Raw genomic sequence first — 21,093 nt, 5'->3', positions numbered from 1 at the left:
GCACCGTGTACTCAGGACCAGAAACGGAGGTCCCCCCCGCATGCCCCCACCCATCCTGTCCCACAGCCCCTCACCCTAAACCTTCAGGCTGAGCAAGGAGTGGGGTGTGGGCTGGAGAATGGGAGCAGTTTGCTAGGGATGCAGGAATGCTGAGCACAGCCCCTCCACCCCCCTTAGGGGAGGAAAAGTTGGAGCTCTTCCCAGCCAAACAAGGAGGGCTACCATTCGAGAGCTTGATCTGGACCCCCTGGGTTTGGGGTATTAGGAGCGGTGCTTGATTTTCCCCTGAAACATATTTAAAGGCCAAAACCTGGCTGGAGTGTCTAGGAGGGCAGAGTGGTGCGAGAGGGCTGGAGTGGGAGCAGCCTACGTACCTGGAGCTTACAGGTGCAAGAAAAGCTGGGGTTCTCCCATGGAAAGCAGGACTTAGGTTCTCTGGCAAGGACCTCACCAAAGCAGATCGCTCACCAAAAGACAGGTGATGTGTGGTGCGTGCAAGAAAAGCTGGGGTTCCCCTATGGAAAGCAGGACTTAGGTTCTCTGGCAAGGACCTCATCAAAGCAGATCGCTCACCAAAAGACAGGTGATGTGTGGTGCGTGCCCACGGGGCCCGGGAGCTGGGGGAGGTGGGATAAAGAGGCAGCCAGTACTTGCACAGCCTGAACCAGGGTATGCGCAGCAGGAGATCCCAGTGAGGGGGCGGTTCTCCAAAGGACCAACCAAAGGGCCCTGAGAGGAGAATCCAGAACATAGACATCAGCCAAGCCAGGAGAGCAACACCAGAGGACAGCGGGCACCGATGCTATTGAGATCCTCTTTGCCCAGCTATCTGTCCCCTCCCCTGCTCTGTCCTGGAGGAACTAATGAGGACCAGAGGGAGGGGGGCACAGAGGGAAACTAGGAGTGTGAAGAAAAGCCAAGCCCTCTCTTCCCACTACAGGGGTCTGAGGCCAGACGAGGCCCAGGATGGGGGGAAGAAAGAAGCTTTAAATTGGATGAGAGACTGAAGATTTTATATGAGTAGACTTTCTTTTTTTTTTTTTTTTTTTTTGTGGTACGCGGGCCTCCCTCTGTTGTGGCCTCTCCCGTTGCGGAGCACAGGCTCCGGACGCGCAGGCTCAGCGGCCATGGCTCACGGGCCCAGCCGCTCCGCGGCATGTGGGATCCTCCCAGACCGGGGCGCGAACCCGGTTCCCCTGCATCGGCAGGCGGACGCGCAACCACTGCGCCACCAGGGAAGCCCTAGACTTTCTTTTAATGTAGCATATCTGTACACGAAATCCTTCCAAGTAAGGAATCTATTCAGAAAAATATAAAATTAGTGGTGAAAAGAATCAAAGAGTTGATTTATACCTTGCTGAGGCTCTAGGCCAGTGCTGTCCAAGAGAACTTTCTACAACAATGGAAATGTTCGCTCTCTGTACTGTCCAATGCACAGGCACAGGGACCTGTGCTGCTCAGCACACAGGGGGCTAAGGGTGCACGCCTGGATGGTGAAGTTACTGATGCCTTAGATTCATCCAAAAAGTATTCAAGGAAAACAAAAACTAAAGCTACTGAAGGAAAACTAAAACTTCTAGAAGGACGGACGGGCATTCAACCATTAAAGCTACACCCTCCGTCACATACACACATCTTCTGGGGCCTTTTGATACTTGAAAGAGAGACTGCTCATGAAGCCTGCAATGGACCAGAAAATGGCCTAAGCTGTCTTCCAGGCACCAGGCAGGGGTATCTAAAGGAGTGGGTGTGAACACAGTGATGGGAAAAGAACAGTTATTTTTCTAGTTGTATCCTTACTGGATACAACGTTATGCTCCTTGGTTACATGACCTTGGGCAAAGCACCTCTGCACCTCAGTTTCTTCATCTGTACCATGCAAATAATAGAACCTGCCCTGCCTACCTCAAATGAGTTCATGTGCAAGAAAGCACCTTATGAAGCCGTGCCTACAAATCTGAATCATTTGTAACACATTCTGGCACTGTTTACTCATTTAAAAAGAAAACCAGATTGGTGTGGTTTTGTTAAGAAAACAAACAGCAGCTCCAGAAATGCGTTACACCTCAGCCCCTCAAAGTTCTTGGCACACACCTAAGCCACATATTTGTAATGCAATCAGGAGCCGTTTTGCATAACCACTCATCCCAGGCTGCACTTCCATAACAGTCGGGGGACTTGGAGTGGGAAAGGGAATGAAAGATGGGAGAAGGGAAAATTCTAGGTTTCCTGTTGTCTTGGAGGGATTGCATTCCAGGGTTGCCTGGTCAACTCTACTCCCAGATGTGGTTACAGCTCCTTCCCTCCCCACATTCAGGTGTCTGCCCAAAGGTGTCTCTTCTCCATAAGGCTTCCCTGACCCTACATAAAACAGGACTCCCTCTCCCAGCCCAGCCTATTTCTCTTTCTCCATAGCACTTTCCATTTCACATAGTATGTCTTTATTCACTTAAATTTCTTCCTCTGCCCACTAGGATATAAGGTCCATGAGATCAGGGAGTCTGCTTTGTTACTACTTTATCTCCCAGCACCTAGGAAAGTGTCTGCTCTATAAGAAGAGCTTAATTCATTGAATGAATGAATGAGGCTTCGTCCTCTTCTGACCTGTGAAATTTCAAGATAAGTGGAAATAGTGTGGATTAATGGATTTCAAAATGTCCAAAGTAACTTTGGGAGCTTTGCAAAGCTCTTTTATGAGGGATTTATAAAAATCAATGTGCTTTTGAGTCTCTACGTGACTTTCCAAAAATTCATTCTCATAGGATTTACACAAGGTCTGGCAGCAGAATGTTTGTTGGTGCTTTGGTTGCAAAAATGCTACGCAAGTTATGTTTAGATGTTCAGATGCTTCTTTTCTTCATCAAACTGGGCCCCAGTGAGGCTAAAATGCATAGGGATACCCAATAAAATTCTTGCTGGAATAAAACCTTAGTTAGTAAGTGGGCTCTGCTCTGAATGGAACAGAATAAATTCTCCCAGAGGGGAAATTATTCTTTGGGCTGCAATCACAGCAGCCAGAGCAATATATAACCCCAGGGGCCAGATGAAACTCGGCCAAGGGCTGTAAGGTTCCCACCCCTACTCTGTAGACTCCGTTTTAGGACACCTCAGCCTGCCCACACATACCTGTCTAATTGCTAGTCCATAGCTGTGCCCACACCTCTTTAAAACACTGACAATCTGGCCCAAAGTCTTGTTCCTCCTGACCCAGTTCGAAATTAATGTTTGGGGAATGGGAGAGCATGTGTGTGTCTGTGTGTGTGCAACTCGGGTGTTATTCCACTTTGATAGTTTGCTTTGGCAAACTGCTCCCAGCTTGCAACGTTTTGACAGATTGAAGGCTACCAGTGCCTTTGGCAAACAAATCACACTCTCCCCTCCAAGCGGTGGCGGAAGCCACATTTCTAGCGAGACTTTCCGATTCACCTTGCAGGAGAAGCAGCCCAACATTTCACACCAGTCAGAGCAACAACAACAAAAAAAGTTATGCCATTTACCCAGCCCTGTTCTAGATTTTAAACACTCCAACATTTCATTTCCTGTAGAAAATAATGCCCACTGAAATTTGGTACAAGACTGACATCACGGAACTGGGACTCTGCCCTTGTGTATTTGCCTGGGCCAACCCCTTCCCACCCCCCTCCCCCAATCATCCTTGACTCCAGTGAGGGTGGATCACATCACAGCTGCTGTGTACCTCGGATTATCTCAATGATCTCAATGCCACTTGAGCATATCAAAACCAGCAAAAGAGAAAAAAAAAAACAAAACACCTCACTTTTTTCCTTTTCAGTTAATACAACCCAAGAGATATTTTGGGAGCAACCTGATCACGAATAAAATTATACCGACCTTCACAAAAGAGAGCCAAAATCTTAGCATCGAAGTGAAATCTCCACCTGCACTCTGCAGATCAAAAATTTTTGCTAAGTGTGCATTTTCCTGTGTTCGACTCAACCTCTGCCTTCCTCTGACAGCAGTTAAAGAGTAAAGGCAGCAAGAGGAGATGGGTTACAAATGACATTAGCCAGAAGACTACGTAGGTGCCACTGATCTCAACGCTTACAAGTATTACTTCATTTAATTGTCAAAACCATCCTATCAGACACTTTGATTATACCCATTTTTCAGGTGAGGAATTTGAGGCACAGAAAGGCTGAGTCGTATATTGAAGGGCACACACACCTAATGAGTGGCAAAGCCTGATTTCAATACCAAAAGTCAGATTCTTGGCCTTGACCCTTAACCACTGTGCTCTGGGGCCTCCTAGGACACAACACACCTTGAAACCAAGCATTTGCCATTTTATTACATCACTTTTCTTCCGCAGTCTGTATAAGGCTGTGGCTTCACACGTCTGTTTTACTTTCTGTCATTGCTTGCAAAAAATAATCAGAAAATAAGTGGATACAGTAAAACTTCATGCATCCACTCTCACTAGACAACAGTCTAAATTTTAAAATAATTGAAGCTTACCATTGAAATCCCAAACTTAAAAAAAAATACGTTCTGTTTCTTTGCCCTGCTTTCTCATACAGAGTATGCTGTGCTTAAGCATACTCTGTTTAGATGGCTCAGAGTCACCAGAGTGAGTATTAATCAATGTGTGCAGCCTAAGGTGGCGGCCTTGGAGCAGAGCAGCCTGAGAGCACCGTGGAAGCCTGGGGCTTTCTGAATCCAGTTGGCCCTTGGCCGGCTCCTCCCTACCGTCAGGCAGGCTCCGCTTACCTTCCTACAGATGAGCCTGCGCCTCTTAACTCGGCTTCCGTCGGGTCCGCCTTGGCCTCGGAAACCGTTAGACAACCAAGCTGCAGCCAAACCAAGATCAAACAGGCTCAGGGAAAAGGCCTGCCTGGCTTTCGTGGAGTAAATGTTTCCATTTTAGAGCATGGACTTATGGACACCTATTCTAATTGCATATTGGTTTTTATTGCTTATTTCCAGGTTCTCAATTCTCACAGCCATTTGCGTTTTCTGGACTGGGGTCTCTGGAAAAGTGAGGTGTTCTGCCACAGCACAGCTTTTTAAGACACAAGACCCTTTGGTAAATTCCCCTGCTCCGTGGTAGGCTTCTTGAGGAAACGGTTCTGATACATCTTTGCAACAAGCAGAACGACCAGCGCCGTCTTGGTCCAAACTCAGGGCTAATCAATAGCAAGTGAATAAAAGAATGGAAGGAGAGAATGAAGTGAGGGGAGAAAGAAAAATGAGAGAGAGGAAATGCCAGTCACCAAGAAATACAAAGTGCTGCTGTGACCGACACTTTCATCAGGAAAGTGTTTTCTAAGTACATCCCAGAACTCTCTGTTGGAAAAACAGAACTTGGGGAAGGAAAAAGGCAATCTTAAAAGGTGGGTTTCTACAAGTTGGAGACATTGATTCTGATCCCCGGATGGGAGGGGTGTCAATGTTAACCTGAGTCATATAAATTCACTTGAGCATACAAGGAACAGGTAGTTGGCAGCTCAATGATCACACCTTGACTCCACTGAACCCTTTTTTGGTACAGAAGGTTCTAGCAAATCCCACAGTCAAGTTCTGAGTGATGAGGATGAGTGCCAGGTGCAGGACTGTGCCAGGCATAAAGAAAAATCAATACTGTCTGAAAGCCTGCCATCATTTTATAGGGGTGGGTTTGCCAGGGCAGTCCTCAAAAAAACTATTTTATTTCCTGCTAGCCTCTATGCCTACCATTCAGATGGCTCCTACCGGGCTTCCCATAAAAGATTCCAGCAGGTTCTTCCTTGGTACACTTGTACTCTTCTGCATCCACCAGATGAGCTGTGTTTATATGGAGTTTAACCATGGTCCCAAAATTGACGATGCCAGGGCTTTGTAATTACATTAAAATATTCAAATAGTACACAGGCCCATGAAGCAGAATGCAGAAAGAAAGAGTAGTTGGTAGTTGTTTCTACACAAACGAAGCTGAATGCTTTGGAAAGACTCAATAAAGGCAAGTTGCCAAAAAAACCCCAAAAAAACCTGGCAAATTAGGTGTGGATGAGACAACTGTAAATGATTAGGGGCAAAAATAATAAAAATCCAGAATCATTCTATACTCAGATTGCTTTGCAAATGTCTTTAGATTCCCATTCCACTTAAAAGAAACCCAGATGGAAACCTCAGATAATGCTTACGGGTGTGGTTTGTGCAAGAAAGACAATCAGGGGTTCACGCTCAAAGAAAATTCCTTGACCCCCGTATCAAAAACTTGGTGAGTGCATGTACATGTGTTTTAAGTTAAAACTAAACTGTTAAAGGTGTGTGTCTGTATCATTTGTATGATCTTCTGCTTTAACCTACTTTTATAGTTAACTGAAGATCCTAATCAGGAAAGAAGAATCTTCTCCTTTTTTTCTCTCACACGAAAGATAATTATTAACTTATTCATTCAATATCCAACAAATACTTATTAAGCATCAACTGGATAGTGGTTTAGATGCGGGTTATACCAACTCAGCCCTGCCTTATTGACACCTGAAGTTCAATACTTAGGATCCCAGCCTGGCCTCTTCTCTTCCCCCTCCTCCTCCTGCCCCTCCTCCTCCCACTCCTGCCCCTCCTCTTTTCTGTTTTCTTCCTGCCCATATTTCTCCACCTCCTTCACCACATTTCTTGATCACTGGCGTAGGGACTCTAATTGATCCCATGACCCTTCCCAATTATCACATATTTCTCTACTCCGAGGGGAGTCTCAATTTTCATTCCTCAGCTATCACTACTTTGGGCATTCTCTTTCTCACACTTACAAGTAAACTTTCTCAACCCCCTTCCTTCTTGTTGTTTGTATTCAGGATCTTTTTCAGTTCCCCAAGAACAGCCGCCTTTCTCTTTCTCATTTCCTCAATCCCTTCTGGTTGTATTTCTCAGCGAAGTAGCTGACAGGCATTACAGTAATATTACTGTGTGTATCAAGGAAAAGAAAAGCCTTACTTTTCAGAAGACTAAAACCAGACACTTGACCTAGGGCCATCAACCTGTAAAATGATCCAGAACTCTCCTTCTTAAGAGCCATAAAAATCACCATCTAACCCAGTAATCCCTCTAATTACATCTGCATTTCTTCAAAAACTGCTATTCAAAATAAGAACCCCCCAATCAACTTTAACCACTTGTTTGGCATTTTCAATAGTTTTGTTTTCCTTTGTGTTTTCATTTCAAAGATAACTTGTATCAACTATACAAAAGCACTCCACGAGGTAAAGAAAGAGCCCGTGACCAAGCAGACTGGCTCTAAAGAGACTTTGTTGGCTGGCCATGGTAGGTGGCCATCTTCACTTGTTACACTGCTTCTAGGGAGAAAACTGAGTTTCCTTCCACTCAAGCACTGAAAAAACACACATAGATGTAACTGTGCATACAAAAAAAGGTGAATAATTTGGAGCAAGTCTTTAAGAAATATATACACTTCTGTATTACTTAGTGCCTTTTCCTCTCTAACTTGTAACAGGTGACAAACCTTAATCTAGCCTTGACCAATCCTTTGATCCAAACGTATTTCACCTGCCCTGAGTTTTGCACGGCATCCAAGTCTTGTCCAAGGTTCAATGGCAACTCGTTAACCAGCTCCATCTAGAGTTAAAATCTTAGTGTCTCTTCTGCTACTGGGTTTAACCGTGGTTCTTTTGATTACTACAGATTCTGAGCAGGGCAGAGACACTCTTGCTGTGTTAATCCTCAGGGCTTCTCCATCTCTTTCAATGACGGGGAGGCTGGCTTTCTGTTTCCCTGTGGCTTGGCAAGAGCTGGGGAGGGATTTTTAAACAAAATCTCTGCATATCAGAATTGTGAATCCCCTTAAATGCTTTTTCCGCTCAGGGATTTTCTTGGCAGCTAACTCCCAATTTTTCTCTGGTGTTTTCTCTATAGGTAGAGAAATCCTCCAGCTTTTCCTATTGATCTTTATGTATTTGGTTGCCTTGATAAGTATTAAAAAGCCCTTAATATTTGTGTTTCTCTGTGTGCTTCTCATCTACCAATTTTATCAAAGATCTCTCACTCTTAAAGTAACCATAGCTCTTTCCCCTAGAACATTTTGAAAAGCATTTAAACAAAAGATACTCTAGTTTTTGTTTGTTTGTTTGTTTTTGTCGGGTTAAAATATATTTACGTGGCCCTAGAAACGGACTGCAAAATGGTTTATGAGTACCTGGCTTATGAAGAAGGAGACTTGATGGAAATCTTCAGCTGAGCTCTCCCAAAGACTCTCCTGCCCTCATAACTCAAATTTTCTTTCCCCATTCCTTACAGCAGGACTGTTGGAGAAAGGTCCTGCTGAGTAGCTCTGTTCAAACAATCCCTTCAGCAGGACCATAATCCTGGAGGCCTGTCAAGACTTCCAGAGTTCTGCCCGGAGGGTAGCAAGGCCACATCTAGCTTTCAACAACTCCCACCCTGCTCATTTCTAATCTGTGGGCAATTTCTCTGAAATAATGCACAGCTTGGAGGTGAGCCCACCAAGCCTCCCTTGAAGGGAGATGGCCTCCGTATCACAGATCATTACAGAGATTAACTGCAGGGGCATCAATTAAAATTCCAAGCATTAAGAAAAAAAAAAACTTTGCAAAAGGGACTTCTCTCAAATGAAGCCCTTCTTGTACAGCCTGGGTGGCCACAGTTTTGAGGGTCTTCAGTACTCGTAGGGGCCTTTCTGATGGCAGCTAGATTTACACTTGCTTACCACATGGGGAAACTTAGGTTTTATCTGCTGCTCTTTTCAATCCAGTTCAATATATGACTGTGACCTCCACTTCTGTGTCTCCCATTGGGTTCTGGTGTTCAAATATGCTGTGGTCCTAAAGTGACTCAGTCCAACTGCATTTCTCATTCCCCTGTGGTTTTACAGCAGTATGTTGGAGCTTCCACAAACTGGATACATATTTTATGTCTTGAAATATCTTTTAAACTATGTTTTAAACTATGGCTAAAAAAATGCACCCATGCTAATTTAGATTAGATACCAAAGACTAACCCTGAAGAGACTTGGGCTGCTCTGTTCATGGATGGATTCTGCAGAAGCTTCAGGATGGAGCTTCTCCTGCCTTCTCTGACTCTTTTTGACACACTTGTTTATGTCATTGATGAAGAAGCTTATAGCTCTGCATGGGTCTTTGGATTGCAGGCCTGCACACGTCAATTCATGTAAAATTATACAGGCAGTTACAGACTAAGCTCACACACACACACACACCACACTCAGTGAAATGCCAGGCATGGGCCTAAGAGCATCTGCCTGGTAAATGCTCTAGCCCTGGTTGGGCCATCACATGTGGCACCATCATAATAACACATTACAGACCGTTTTACTTTTCAGTGTAAGTTCTGGGCATTTGGGACTAACATATAGTTAAGGGGGGAAAAAACTACAAGATATCCCTAGTGCCTCAACTTTGAAACAAAAAGTTCTTCCAGGGCTTCCCTGGTGGCACAGTGGTTGAGAATCCGCCTGCCGATGCAGGGGACAAGGGTTCGTGCCCCAGTCCGGGAAGATCCCACATGCCGTGGAGCGGCTGGGCCCGTGAGCCATGGCCGCTGAGCCTGCGCGTCCGGAGCCTGTGTTCCGCAGAGGAGGCCACAACAGTGGGAGGCCCGCGCACCACCGAAAAAAAAAAAAAAAAAAAAAAAAAAAAAAAAGTTCTTCCTTTCTCTTTCTAGATTCTGAATCAATTTCTTTAAAGAGCATCCTGAGATTGCAAAATGAGCTGCATTGAAGAACTGTTACCAATTGCCATTACTTACCTGTATGGATCAAGATTTTCTTAATACTATGCAGCTAAAACCAGTCACAAAATAAACTAGATGCTGAGACTGATGTACAAGCCATCATCCATAAATCTGAATTCAAATTTTGATGTTTATCCAAACAGACTCATTAATCTCATAATGTGTAAATATTACAAACTCAAACATCTAAAATAAATTTCTCTTAATAAAATACTGCCATTGGCTATTTATATGTTGAGATTTTTACATAGGATTTTGATTGAAGAATTTTTAAAGGGGTCTATCATCTTAAGGAAAGTTTGAAAACAGCCTCGATTCCTGAGCACGAAGCCCTTTCCCTGACTCTGCACTGAGGGAAATGAGCACCAAGAGTAAAGCACTGATTTTCTGATTTGCATATAGAGACGATACTACTTGTTCTACTTACTTTGCATGGTTGATATCTGTATCAAATAAAACATACAGGTGTGTCATAGATGTTTTGAACAGAAGGGACCAGAGAGGTCACCTTCTAAATACACTGGATCAATTAAGTCACAGTCTGTGGGGATACAGCCAGAGGACAATATTTTCTAAAGTTTTTCAGGTGATTCTATTGTGCAACCATGATAAATACCCACCAATCCAGTGACATCTTTATTTAAAAAAAAAAATCTGAGTCCTAGATGTTTCCCAGCAAATTACAGAGCACAGCATCAAACCTAAGTCACTTGAATCTCAGTCCAAATACCTCTCACCACAGCACACAGTTCCCCAGGCCTCAGCAGCCTTTGTGAATAACAAACTTATTACGCATATGTACACAGCATATAAAAAAATATCCGTGAGATGCAGGCCCTCAAGGCTAGTTATTATAAGAAATATATAGTAAAATTCAAATATCAAATTTCTTATTTCCCTGTTCTCTTTTTAAAAGGTTCTCCACTTACCTGAGAGACTCCAGGAAACAGGAAACCATGATGCTGGGTATCCCAGGAAAAGCAAGGGCTCCTCAGAGATGTTGCCAATTTTCTGCAGATGGGGGTGGCCCTCAACTCCTACAGAAGAATAACAATGCTATTTTTAGCATCGTTTGCTTAGGAAGATTCTAGAGCCTAAGATTCTGCAGCTTAAGTTGGCCAGTTAAACCGGAAGTGAGCAAATGGAAGACATTAGGACAAAAATACCATTGCCCAGTTATGCCCAATTATGGTTACCAGATTGCCCAAATGAAAGCAGATTATGTATGAACATGAGGTAACAAATTTACAGGACGCTCAGCACAGTGACTGACCCATAGAAGATGTTTAATAAACTCCCATCAGTATGACTACCTCAGATTCTAAGCTAAGAGCAGAGTTGGCATTAGGCAAATGCGCGTTGGAAATCTTGCTCCATCCATTAAAGGCTACTTGACCACAGGAAAGTCATTTCACCTCTGTGTCTTGGTTTCTCCAACTGTACAGTAGGGGTAAAAATACAGCCTAACCATAAAAAGAAATGATGTCTGGATACATGCTACAAGACAGACGAACCATGAAAACATTACACAAGTGAAAGAAGCCAGATGCAAAAGGCCGCTTATTATATGATTCCATTTACAGGAAATGTCCAGAATAGGCAAATCTATAGAGACAAAAAAATACATTAGTGGTTACCAAGGTCTGGAGGGTGGGGAGGGGCTAATTCGAGGGTCTGAGGTTTCCTCCTGGGGTGACAAAAATGTTCTAAAATTAGACTGTGATGATGATTGCACAACCCTGTGAATACACTAAAGAAAGTTTAATTGTACACATTAAATTGGCGAAGTGTATGGTATGTGAATTACATCTCAATAAAACTGTTCAAAAAATATGGCCTAAAGAACTGTGGCAGATTATGAAGATTAAATGAATGGACACATGTCATGTGCTTAGCCCAGTGCCGGGAACAGAGGACGCTCAATTAAAAGTAGCTCTGCAGAATTCCCTGGTGGTCCGTGGTTAGAACTAGGCGCTTTCACTGCGGTGGCCCGGGTTCAATCCCTGGCTTGAACCCCAGAGTTTTCCAAAATCATTGGTTTCCAAATTCTTCTCAGGACTGCAAATTTCCTTCTCACTAGAAACGGGAGATGGGGGATAAATTACAAGGACTTATGAAAAGACAGTCAGGAGAATCATAAAATTCCATTTGCAGGGGGAAATAAGATTTTTAAAGCTACCACCAGCCCTTTCTGGGGGTTATTAAGAAAATCAAGCCTCTTGAATGTAATCACCCCTAATTAGCCATCAGCAACTCATGAAATTACTCATGGTATTGAAGACCCTTAAATTCTTGGGTCTCGGCCAAAAGTTACACTGAGATCCACCAGGAAGAAGGCCAACAAGTGCAAATTGGAACAGTTAAAACTCCTCTGCATCCGAGGCACGGTCTTCTTGCTCTTGGCTGGGAAGCGGATATGCACAAAGACAGGATTTAACTTGGGAGTCAGATGAGATCTTTGCCAAGCTCCTGATAATGATCAACTAATCAGTAATTATTTACTCATGTGGGGTGCTCAGGTCCTCTCCAAGGTGCTATGGAATTCAAGAGATGAGGCAATGCAGAGTCTTGCTTTACAACCTAACTTACATGGATAAGATTTAGGGACACGGAATTGTGTGGGAAAATGTTGGTGTTATCCAGAACAACACAGGGTAAATAGTGTTATACAGAGACCCTGAGCATAAATCAAGCTAGTTCAAGAGAAGGAGAATTACTAGAGAGGGCTGGTCAGGTATCAGTAAGGAAGATAGGACTGAAAATCAGCCCTTAGCCTATGTGGGTTACAAAAGAACAATCCAAAGTGTTTGGTAAGAGTGTACACATTGTAATCTGAAAGACCTGGATCTAAGACCAATACCTCCATTTATTAAGCAGGTGACCTTAGGCAATTAACCCTTTTGGCTTTCAATTTCCTCATCTGTAAAATGGGGATACTGTCTATAACTACCTCATAGGGTTGTTGTGCATATCAGATATTTATTGAGACTCCAGGACCTAGGTGCTAGATACACACACACACACACACACACACACACACACACACACACACACACACAAACACACACACGCCAGGCATGGTCCCTGCCTTCAAGGAAATTACAATCTACAATCTAGATGCTAGAGGGCTACACATGTTAAAGAAACTGAAACATAAATATGTATAAAAATAAATTGTGATAAGACCCATGGAAGCCAAGAAGAAAGTGCAAGGTGCCTCAGAAAGTATACTGGGCAGTAGTCAGAGAAGGTCCCTCTGAGGAAGACCTTTATGCTGGGCCTTGAGGGGTGAGCAGGAGTCAGGCAGGTGAAGAGGGAGGGGGGCATCCCAGGGAGAGGGAATCGCACATGTAAAGGCACGTGAGGAACTGGGAGGAAGAAGGAAGGAAGTAGCGTGGTGGGAACGTAGCAATCAAAGGAAACCCCAGGAAGAGCTGACCCCCTACTGAGAAGTAAAATCTCCAGAATGTGGAAAATGAATGGGTGAGGGGGCCAAGGGAAAGAGGTGTCAAAGGGGACTCCCTCTACCCCCTCCAGATTTCTGGTGGAATGAGGTAGCAAAAGGAGGTGCTAACTGAGCTTTTTTAGTTTTGTCAGGAAAGGAAGGGCAACATTGAGGGAGGAGGGTTTGCTATAAAGCAGTGGTTTCCAAATCTGACAAGAAGTCAACCAGAAAAACATCTTAAATTATAAGAACAGTTTGAAAATAGATTTACAACCGCTGCTGATAACCATGAACCGTAATCGTTCTGTGTATTTTGCCTTCAGATATTTGCTGATAATAGAATGAAGCCATCACAATTAGCATGTCACTTTAAAATATGGTTCCTTTCATTTTTATGTCACCCTTTTACAATTTATATTTTGAGTATATGTTTTATGTGGTCACATCATACATTGATAGGTTAAAAAAATAACCAAACATAGATTAGCGTTGTATGCTCAAACATTTTTTACTGATGGGGTGTGCAATCAAAAAAAATTTGTGGAGGCCATTACTCTTGAATGTTTTTTTGACCAACTTCTTGTCAGATTTGACTGGTCACTTTTATCTTATGAAATGGTTGATGAACGTGTCCTGGCAGAGCTGGTAGCAGCTCTGCCATTTCCTGATATTCACTTGGGTCTCTATGACTGTAATAGGAAAGAACAAATCTGACTCCATGTTGGATCTGTTTCTTTAACTTTTGTATTCTATCGCTTTTTCTACAAATTAATCACTCAAGGGATGTTGTCTAGAGCTTAAAGTATACATAATGGCCCATTCTCCAGGAACACTGCCTCCCATGTCTGAGTGTTAAGTTAAAATACCTTTGTTTAGCTCACAGGAAACTTCCTGACCAGGCCTACCTGTGAATGGCTGCAGGAAGAAAGAAATTAACACATCCCCTCTGGAGTCTGGCCGGAACCAGGAAATATTTCTAACAACTTATTACCTTTTTTACTTTACCTCCTCACCTCCCCTTCTTTGTTCTATAAAAGGAAACTAGTGTCCAAACCTGGGTAAGATGGTTCTTTGGGACACGAGTCCACCATCTTCTCGTCTGCTGGCTTTCTGAATAAAGTTGCTATTCCTTGCCCCAACAGCTCGTCTCTCGATTGATTGGCCTGTCCTGCAGTGAACAGTACGAGCTTGGACATGCTAACATGATTACTATGTGCTAAATCAGCTCTGCTTTTCAAACTGTGGGTCACAACTCATTAGTCTGTCATGAAATCAACTGCGTGAGTCATGACCTGCACTTTTTAAAATGAAATAGAAAAGAACAAAAAAAAAAAAATACCAGCATTTATCACACACAGTAAGGCTAAGTAAGTATGTCTCACTGTGGCTACTGGTCCGAAAAGTTTAAAAGCCCTGGCTCTGGAGGATCAGAAGGCACTGCAGGATTCTCACTGTGATGAAGGAGTAAAACTGTGAAGATGTGGCAAAGACACGCTATCCAAGCCCTGGGAAGCACCAGGAGAATTTTGACCAGATGGGGAAGAAAGAGCCCTTGTAGGTTCTGGAGCAGGGAGGGACCTGATGAAAGTGAGGTTTCCCGAAAATCCATTTGGCAACAGCGGCGAGGATTGAGTAAACATGCTATCTGTGGAGCGAGTCACCTTTGGGGGTTTTCTCCTGTTGATTTATAACCTTTCTTGACAGTGAACAAAAAAATCGAACGATCTAGTTTCTGTTAAAACATATGTTCCCTGGCCGATGGAGGCCCTGCCGGCTCTCCTTTCCACAAAGACCCTGCAGGAAGGCTGGACAAGTCGCCTGACTTGGTTCAGGCCAAAGTCACAGTCCCCACACACCTGGGGAACAGGAAGGATGTGACAGGAAGCACGAAGGCTTGGGATGGAGGGGACGGAAAGAGGGGCCACAACAGACGTAACCCAGGGCAGGAGCTGGCTTCCCTGACCCCAGAAGGGGCCACAGTGCCCTGGACATTGGCGCTGTTGTGCTGCCGCTTTCCCACAGGCCACCTCTGAGTATCCTTCCTGCCCCTTCTCCTCTTGGCCTGACCAGAACCCCTGGAAGACGCCCCCCTGATTTCAGTGCACCCTAAAGAGAAGCGTCTGATCAGCCTCTCAGGTCTGGGTTCAGAAAGACCACCTCGCGGCCACATCCCAACCACAGACCCCAGATCCCCCTCCTGCCCTCCCCGCCGTCACACACAGGCTTCTTCCCCCAGAAATATCATCTCTCAGAACCCCCACTGTGTGCAGCATCCCCACCTGACTGGTCCAGTTGTCTGTGGACCAAAGTACCAGGACGTCGGCTCCCAACATCAGTGTGTCCAACCTACCTTTGTCTTCCATTACCAGGAAAGTGGAAGAAAAGTCAAGAAAGTCAGGGATCAACTTTTACTACACTACACACCTGATATGTGATATAAGCATGTTACTTAATTCTCATAGCAAAACTTAGGCCACACGACGGGTGGAGGGTAGGGCTTGGACTTGAATACAGACCACCAACCACAGGGCTTCTCCTCTTTTCACTTTAGTAGACTCACTACCTCCCGCCTGGTAGAGAATCATAGCTAGACACTCAACAAATGAATGAATGGATGGATGGATGCTACCCCAAGGGGACTGGGTGTACCTCACCTTTTGCTGGGAGATGAAATATTTCAGGACATGACCTGACTGTGCCATGAACATCACCTATAGCAAAGTGAGCCGAGATGAGCAATTTAATAACCTATTATTTCAGATAATAATAATAATAATGTAGCTGGGGACTCGAGCAAACATCTACTGAGTAGTTACCAGGTGACAGATGGTTTTCTAAGTGCTTTATATTAACTCATTTTATCCTCACAACAACCCCATGAAGGAGGTACCATTGAGAAGTGGAGGACAGAGAAGTTAAATAACTTTTCCAAAGTCACCCAGCTAGTAGGTGGGAAAGTCACAATGCAAACCCAGGCAGCCTGAGCCCAGAGTATATGCACTTAACCATCATTTGATACTGCCTTCTACCCACACACGAACAGGGCTGGCTTAAAGGATCAAAACAGAGTCTGTGTCTGCTGCTGGTCCACATGTTTTCCCAGGTGTCATCTCGAGTACTAGTTTAGAGATAAAGGAACACTCTAGGTCTCAACGGATACGTTGAATGGATTCCTCAAGTCGCAACACATCAGAGTGGTCCCATGTCTCCTGTAGGGCTGGGACCAGTGATCCTGATGTCCTTGAACATTTGTATGTGGGGCAATCAGGTTACCAGCTAATGAGCTTTCAATACCTATTGGGTTAGGAAGCTTCGTGCCAGATACTACATATGACAAGGGGGGGATCCCTGCCCTTGAGAAGCTTACACTCTTACTGAGGCAGGCAAATAAATACAAAAATACATAAATGAATATTTCTTTCACAACGATACATTACCCTAGACTGAGTGTCCAATGACTGGTACGGGCAAAAGGAATGCCAACAGTCCAAGGAAGTAAATAGCACAGTGGACTTTTATTATTAGCACTTACGTTATTCTTTTGAGAAAGAAATATCCTTTCTCAAAAGAGTCACCATTAACAATACGATGGGCAAATTTGCCAGACAACAATGGGAGGTACAGGACAGGGTCTAGAAGCTTAAAAGAGAAGGGATTATCTATCATCTCTTTTAACAGATACCAGGCATGCTCGCTCTTATGTTCTGTTGACGCTTGTCCCTCACTGGATGAGGAGCTTCTCAAGGCCAGGGATAAGTTTATTCATCTTTTCCTCTTTACTCATCTTTGCCTGGTACAGAGTGGCCCTGCAATAAAAGTTTGATGAATGGGGCTTCCGCGGTGGCGCAGTGGTTGAGAGTCCGCCTGCCGATGCAGGGGACGCGGGTTCGCGCCCCGGTCCGGGAGGATCCCACATGCCGCGGAGCTGCTGGGCCCGTGAGCCATGGCCGCTGAGCCTGCGCGTCCGGAGCCTGTGCTCCGCAATGAGAGAGGCCACGGCAGTGAGAGGCCCGCGTACCGCAAAAAAAAAAAAAAAAAAAAAAGTTTGATGAATGAATGAAAGCCCTGGAGAAAGACTGAAGGTGCCGGCCCACCGCAGATGTGTGCTGCCTCCACGGAGGGTCCGGCCCTCCCAAGCCCTCTGCTGGCCATCATCACTCGCCACAGCCCTTTCAGGAAATCCTGCCTCAGGCAGCAGGGTATTCAGGAAAGCTGACCTTGGAGCCCCAGCCGCCCCCCACCTCACCTTTCCAGTCTCCCCCTACTGACCTGAGGCCAGCCAGAGGTGTGTTCTCCTGACACTCCCTCTGCTGTATATCTTTGGTCTTTTCTCCTACCCCTTGCAAAGCCCATCCTTTTTTCCCATCACATTCAAACCCAGCCACAGAACTCATTTCTTCCCATTGAACCTCCATTCTGCAAACCGGCTGGCTTGCCCAGAGCATCCTGAAAACCCAGAGAATCTGAATTAGGTAAAAATGTTAAGAAGATCTGAAAACTCCCTGGATACTATTAAGCAAACACATTACAGTGGGTTTTGCTAACTCATTAAAGGAAACACCTTACTTCTCCTTTCTTCCCTGGAGAAACTAGGTAATCAGCACAGATCAGTCAAGGATTTCAATGCAAACTACATCATTTTCGTGGTCATCCATATTGATGTGGTGTATATTTGTTTTCAGTCCTAAAAAACGCTTCCCATGTAACTAAGGAAAACAGTCAAGGGTAGAAATATCAGGCGGGCAAGATATTTTCAATAAATGAGCCATTTGTTCCTGCTTCTGTAGACAGTTGCTTTCTCAATTTCGGATGACATGATACTGCAGATCGAAGGGAGAAATGCATTTGGGGTAAGAGCGCTTTCTCTTCTCCAAATATTACTTAGTCACTTGATTTACAGCACTTGATAAACTTGGTTAAATTTCTTTACTTCTGTGTAAGTCGCACGTGCAGAACTCCAACCTAGCATACTGCCACAGTGTATCATCATGATTCGTGCTTTCCTTTCCTCCCCATAACAGGACGCTACAGAAGAGTAAAGACTTTCCTCAAAGACTTATTTTTTTATATTCCTGGTGCCTAGTACAGCAGCTGGGGGCCCAACAGGTGTTCTGTGATGACAGAGAGAACTTAACATTCAATCTCACTCGGAGGACATTCTCTCCAAGCGTGACCATGCTACATTTCTAACGTACTGATGCGCAGCCCACAATCTGAATAGAGACTTTCCTGTTTTGTAGTGACTGCTAATTGTTTCTGAAATTAACACCATCACTGACCTTCTCGGCCCTACTTGGACACACGAATAAACGGCTGTGATGTGATGCAGGCCACCCTACCTAGGAATCGAACATACCTGGAGACAGACTCCAGCCGTCTTCCCCACTCAGACTCAACCTCTCCCCAGCATCCTCTGCCAAGAGTGATTTCTAATCCCTGGATTGTAGTCATCAAAGGAAACAAGATCAGACCTCCACAGCCTGCGCTCTGCACAGGAAACACAGATTTTCGGATGTGCTACCCAGGCCTTCTCCAAGGTGATGATGAATCTCATTTCAAAAAGCAAGAGATTCTCTAGGCACCTTTGGTCAAAGGCAGGTGGCCATAAGACTAACGGCAGGGCTTCCCTGGTGGCGCAGTGGTTGCGCGTCCGCCTGCCGATGCAGGGGAACCGGGTTCGCGCCCCGGTCTGGGAAGATCCCATATGCCGCGGAGCGGCTGGGCCCGTGAGCCATGGCCGCTGGGCCTGCGCGTCCGGAGCCTGTGCTCCGCAACGGGAGAGGCTGCAGCAGAGGGAGGCCCGCATACCACAAAAAAAAAAAAAAAAAAAGACTAACGGCAGCTTTGGCTCAGGCTGAGCTCCCCTCCTGGTCCACCTTCCCCTCCTTTGGATATAAGGTCCCGGCATCTACAAATGGCCTCTTGGCACTCTGGCAAACACCTGTGTACCTCTATGTATGCACCACACACACACACACGTCGGGGAAGTGGGTACGCCACGTGCACTAACACTAAAAGACAAACTCACAGACAGCAAGCATCATATTCATCCACAAGACAGGTCTAGGTGAGACTTCAAGGCTGGGTGGAACATAGCTAATATGATAGTCTTTTAGAAAAAAAACTGTCTATACAATTGCACATGTTTGTTGAGGAAAAATTGAAAGCTATAGGAAAACATAAAGAGGAAAGCTATAATTACTCATAGCCTCACATTCCAGGTTAACCACTCTGAATGCTTTTGGTGTTCTTCCTTCTGGTCTTTTTTCTATGCTTAATGCTTAGCTATATTATCTGTCTACTCTACATATACAAAATCACTTACACAGTTTTGCATTCTATTTTTGACTTTAAATCATAAACATCTCATTTAATCACTGTATAATAGTTCACCCCATGGAAGCTGGATAACATATCTAAGCAGTTCCCTTATTGTTGGAATTTGTGATGAGTATCTTTATAGGAAATTCTTTATCTGTTTCTCTGCTTAGATCCTTATGGCAGATTCCTAAAACCAGAATCACTAAGCCAGAAGGTATGACTATTTAAGGTCCTTCTTACATATGGGTTGTTTTCAAAAAGAGCATACCCACTTAAAATCCCACTGTAGTGGATGAAATAAACATACTAGCCAATAATGTTAGCATTATAATCTTTTAAAATTTGATCCATAATTAGTTAGGGTGGGCTAAGAGCTGCAACAAACCATCCCAGAGTTTCAAAGCCTTAACACAACAAAAATTTTTGCTCAATTCATTGTCTGATGTGGCTTGGAAGGGGCACACTGCTCCACACAGGCATGCAGGCATCCAGGGACCTAGTCTCTTTTCGTCTAGCGGCTCCATCATTGTCTAGAGCCTCGGAATCCTCAGCTGGTTTTTTTCTACTTTCCAGCCTGTGAACAAACAAGGGAAAAGAGAAAGCATGGGGGATTGAGCTAACAGCTTTGAGAAGCCGTTAACAAATCACTGCCACTCATATTCTATTAGTCATATGGCCATACCTAACTGCAAGAGCGTGTGGAAAATGTGGTCTGTCCATACGCCCAGGAAACCTTTGAGTAAATAACTTTGCTTGGTACAGGGTGGGCATTCAGTGTGTTAGTCACAATAGGCCAAAAAAAAAAAGGTAAATCATTTTAACTGTATTCCTTCAATTACTAGTAAAGTTGGAATCGTTTTTCATTTTTATTAGTCATGTGTACTATCTCTTCTGTGCATTTTTTACCTCTTTTGCCAGTTTTTCGGTAGAGCTCATAATGTTTTCAGTTGATTTTTAAGAAGCTGTTTCTATATTAAGGACATTGACCCTTATTTTGTCAAGTTCTTTCAGTTTGATTTTTGTCTTTTAATTTTGCTTGTAACTTTTATGCAAATAAGTTTTTATTTCCTCTTTAAATCTATCAGTTATTTCCTTTGTGACTTTTCTGATTGACATCTCATCACAGAATCACAAAGCACACAAAAACTGGGAGATTCCAACCCAACTGTCCAAATCCATTATTTTGTAATCATGATTCACAGATGAATAAACTGATTGCTCAATGAAATAAGCTGACTGGTGCAAAGTATCGCAGCTAATTAGAGGCAAAGCTCAGACTAGAGATTTTTTTTAATTGCAGTATAATTGCTTAACAATGTTGTGTTAGTTTCTGCTGTATAATGAAGTGAATCAGCTATATGTATACATATATCCCCTGCCTCTTGGACCTCCCTCCCCCCTCCAACTCCATTCCACCCATCTAGGTCATCACAGAGCACCGAGCTGAGCTCCCTGTGCTTTATAGCAAGTTCCCACTAGCTATCCATTTTACACATGGTAGTGTATAGATGTCAGTCCTAATCTCCCAATTTGTCCCATCCTCCTCTTCCTCCCACCATGTCCACATCAGACTACAGATTTTTAATTTTTATTGAGTGTAT

The 21,093-nt window shown here is 44.2% G+C and overlaps 1 protein-coding gene across 2 annotated transcripts in view; it reads right to left on the bottom strand.

The window, feature by feature from the left end:
* THSD4 (thrombospondin type 1 domain containing 4) overlaps nucleotides 1-10,712 on the bottom strand; it is a 572,998-nt gene extending 562,286 nt beyond the window's left edge. For both annotated transcript variants that reach the window (XM_024128852.3, XM_024128851.3), the window contains exon 1: nucleotides 10,656-10,712. In XM_024128852.3, the coding sequence (XP_023984620.1) occupies nucleotides 10,656-10,684 (29 nt within the window). In that variant the 5' untranslated portion in view covers nucleotides 10,685-10,712. The remainder of the gene's footprint in view (nucleotides 1-10,655) is intronic.
* Nucleotides 10,713-21,093: the final 10,381 nt, after the last annotated feature.

The sequence above is a fragment of the Physeter macrocephalus genome, chromosome 11 (genome assembly GCF_002837175.3).
Source record: "Physeter macrocephalus isolate SW-GA chromosome 11, ASM283717v5, whole genome shotgun sequence".
Classification (NCBI taxonomy): domain Eukaryota; kingdom Metazoa; phylum Chordata; class Mammalia; order Artiodactyla; family Physeteridae; genus Physeter; species Physeter macrocephalus.
This window is presented reverse-complemented; position numbering and strand designations above follow the sequence as displayed.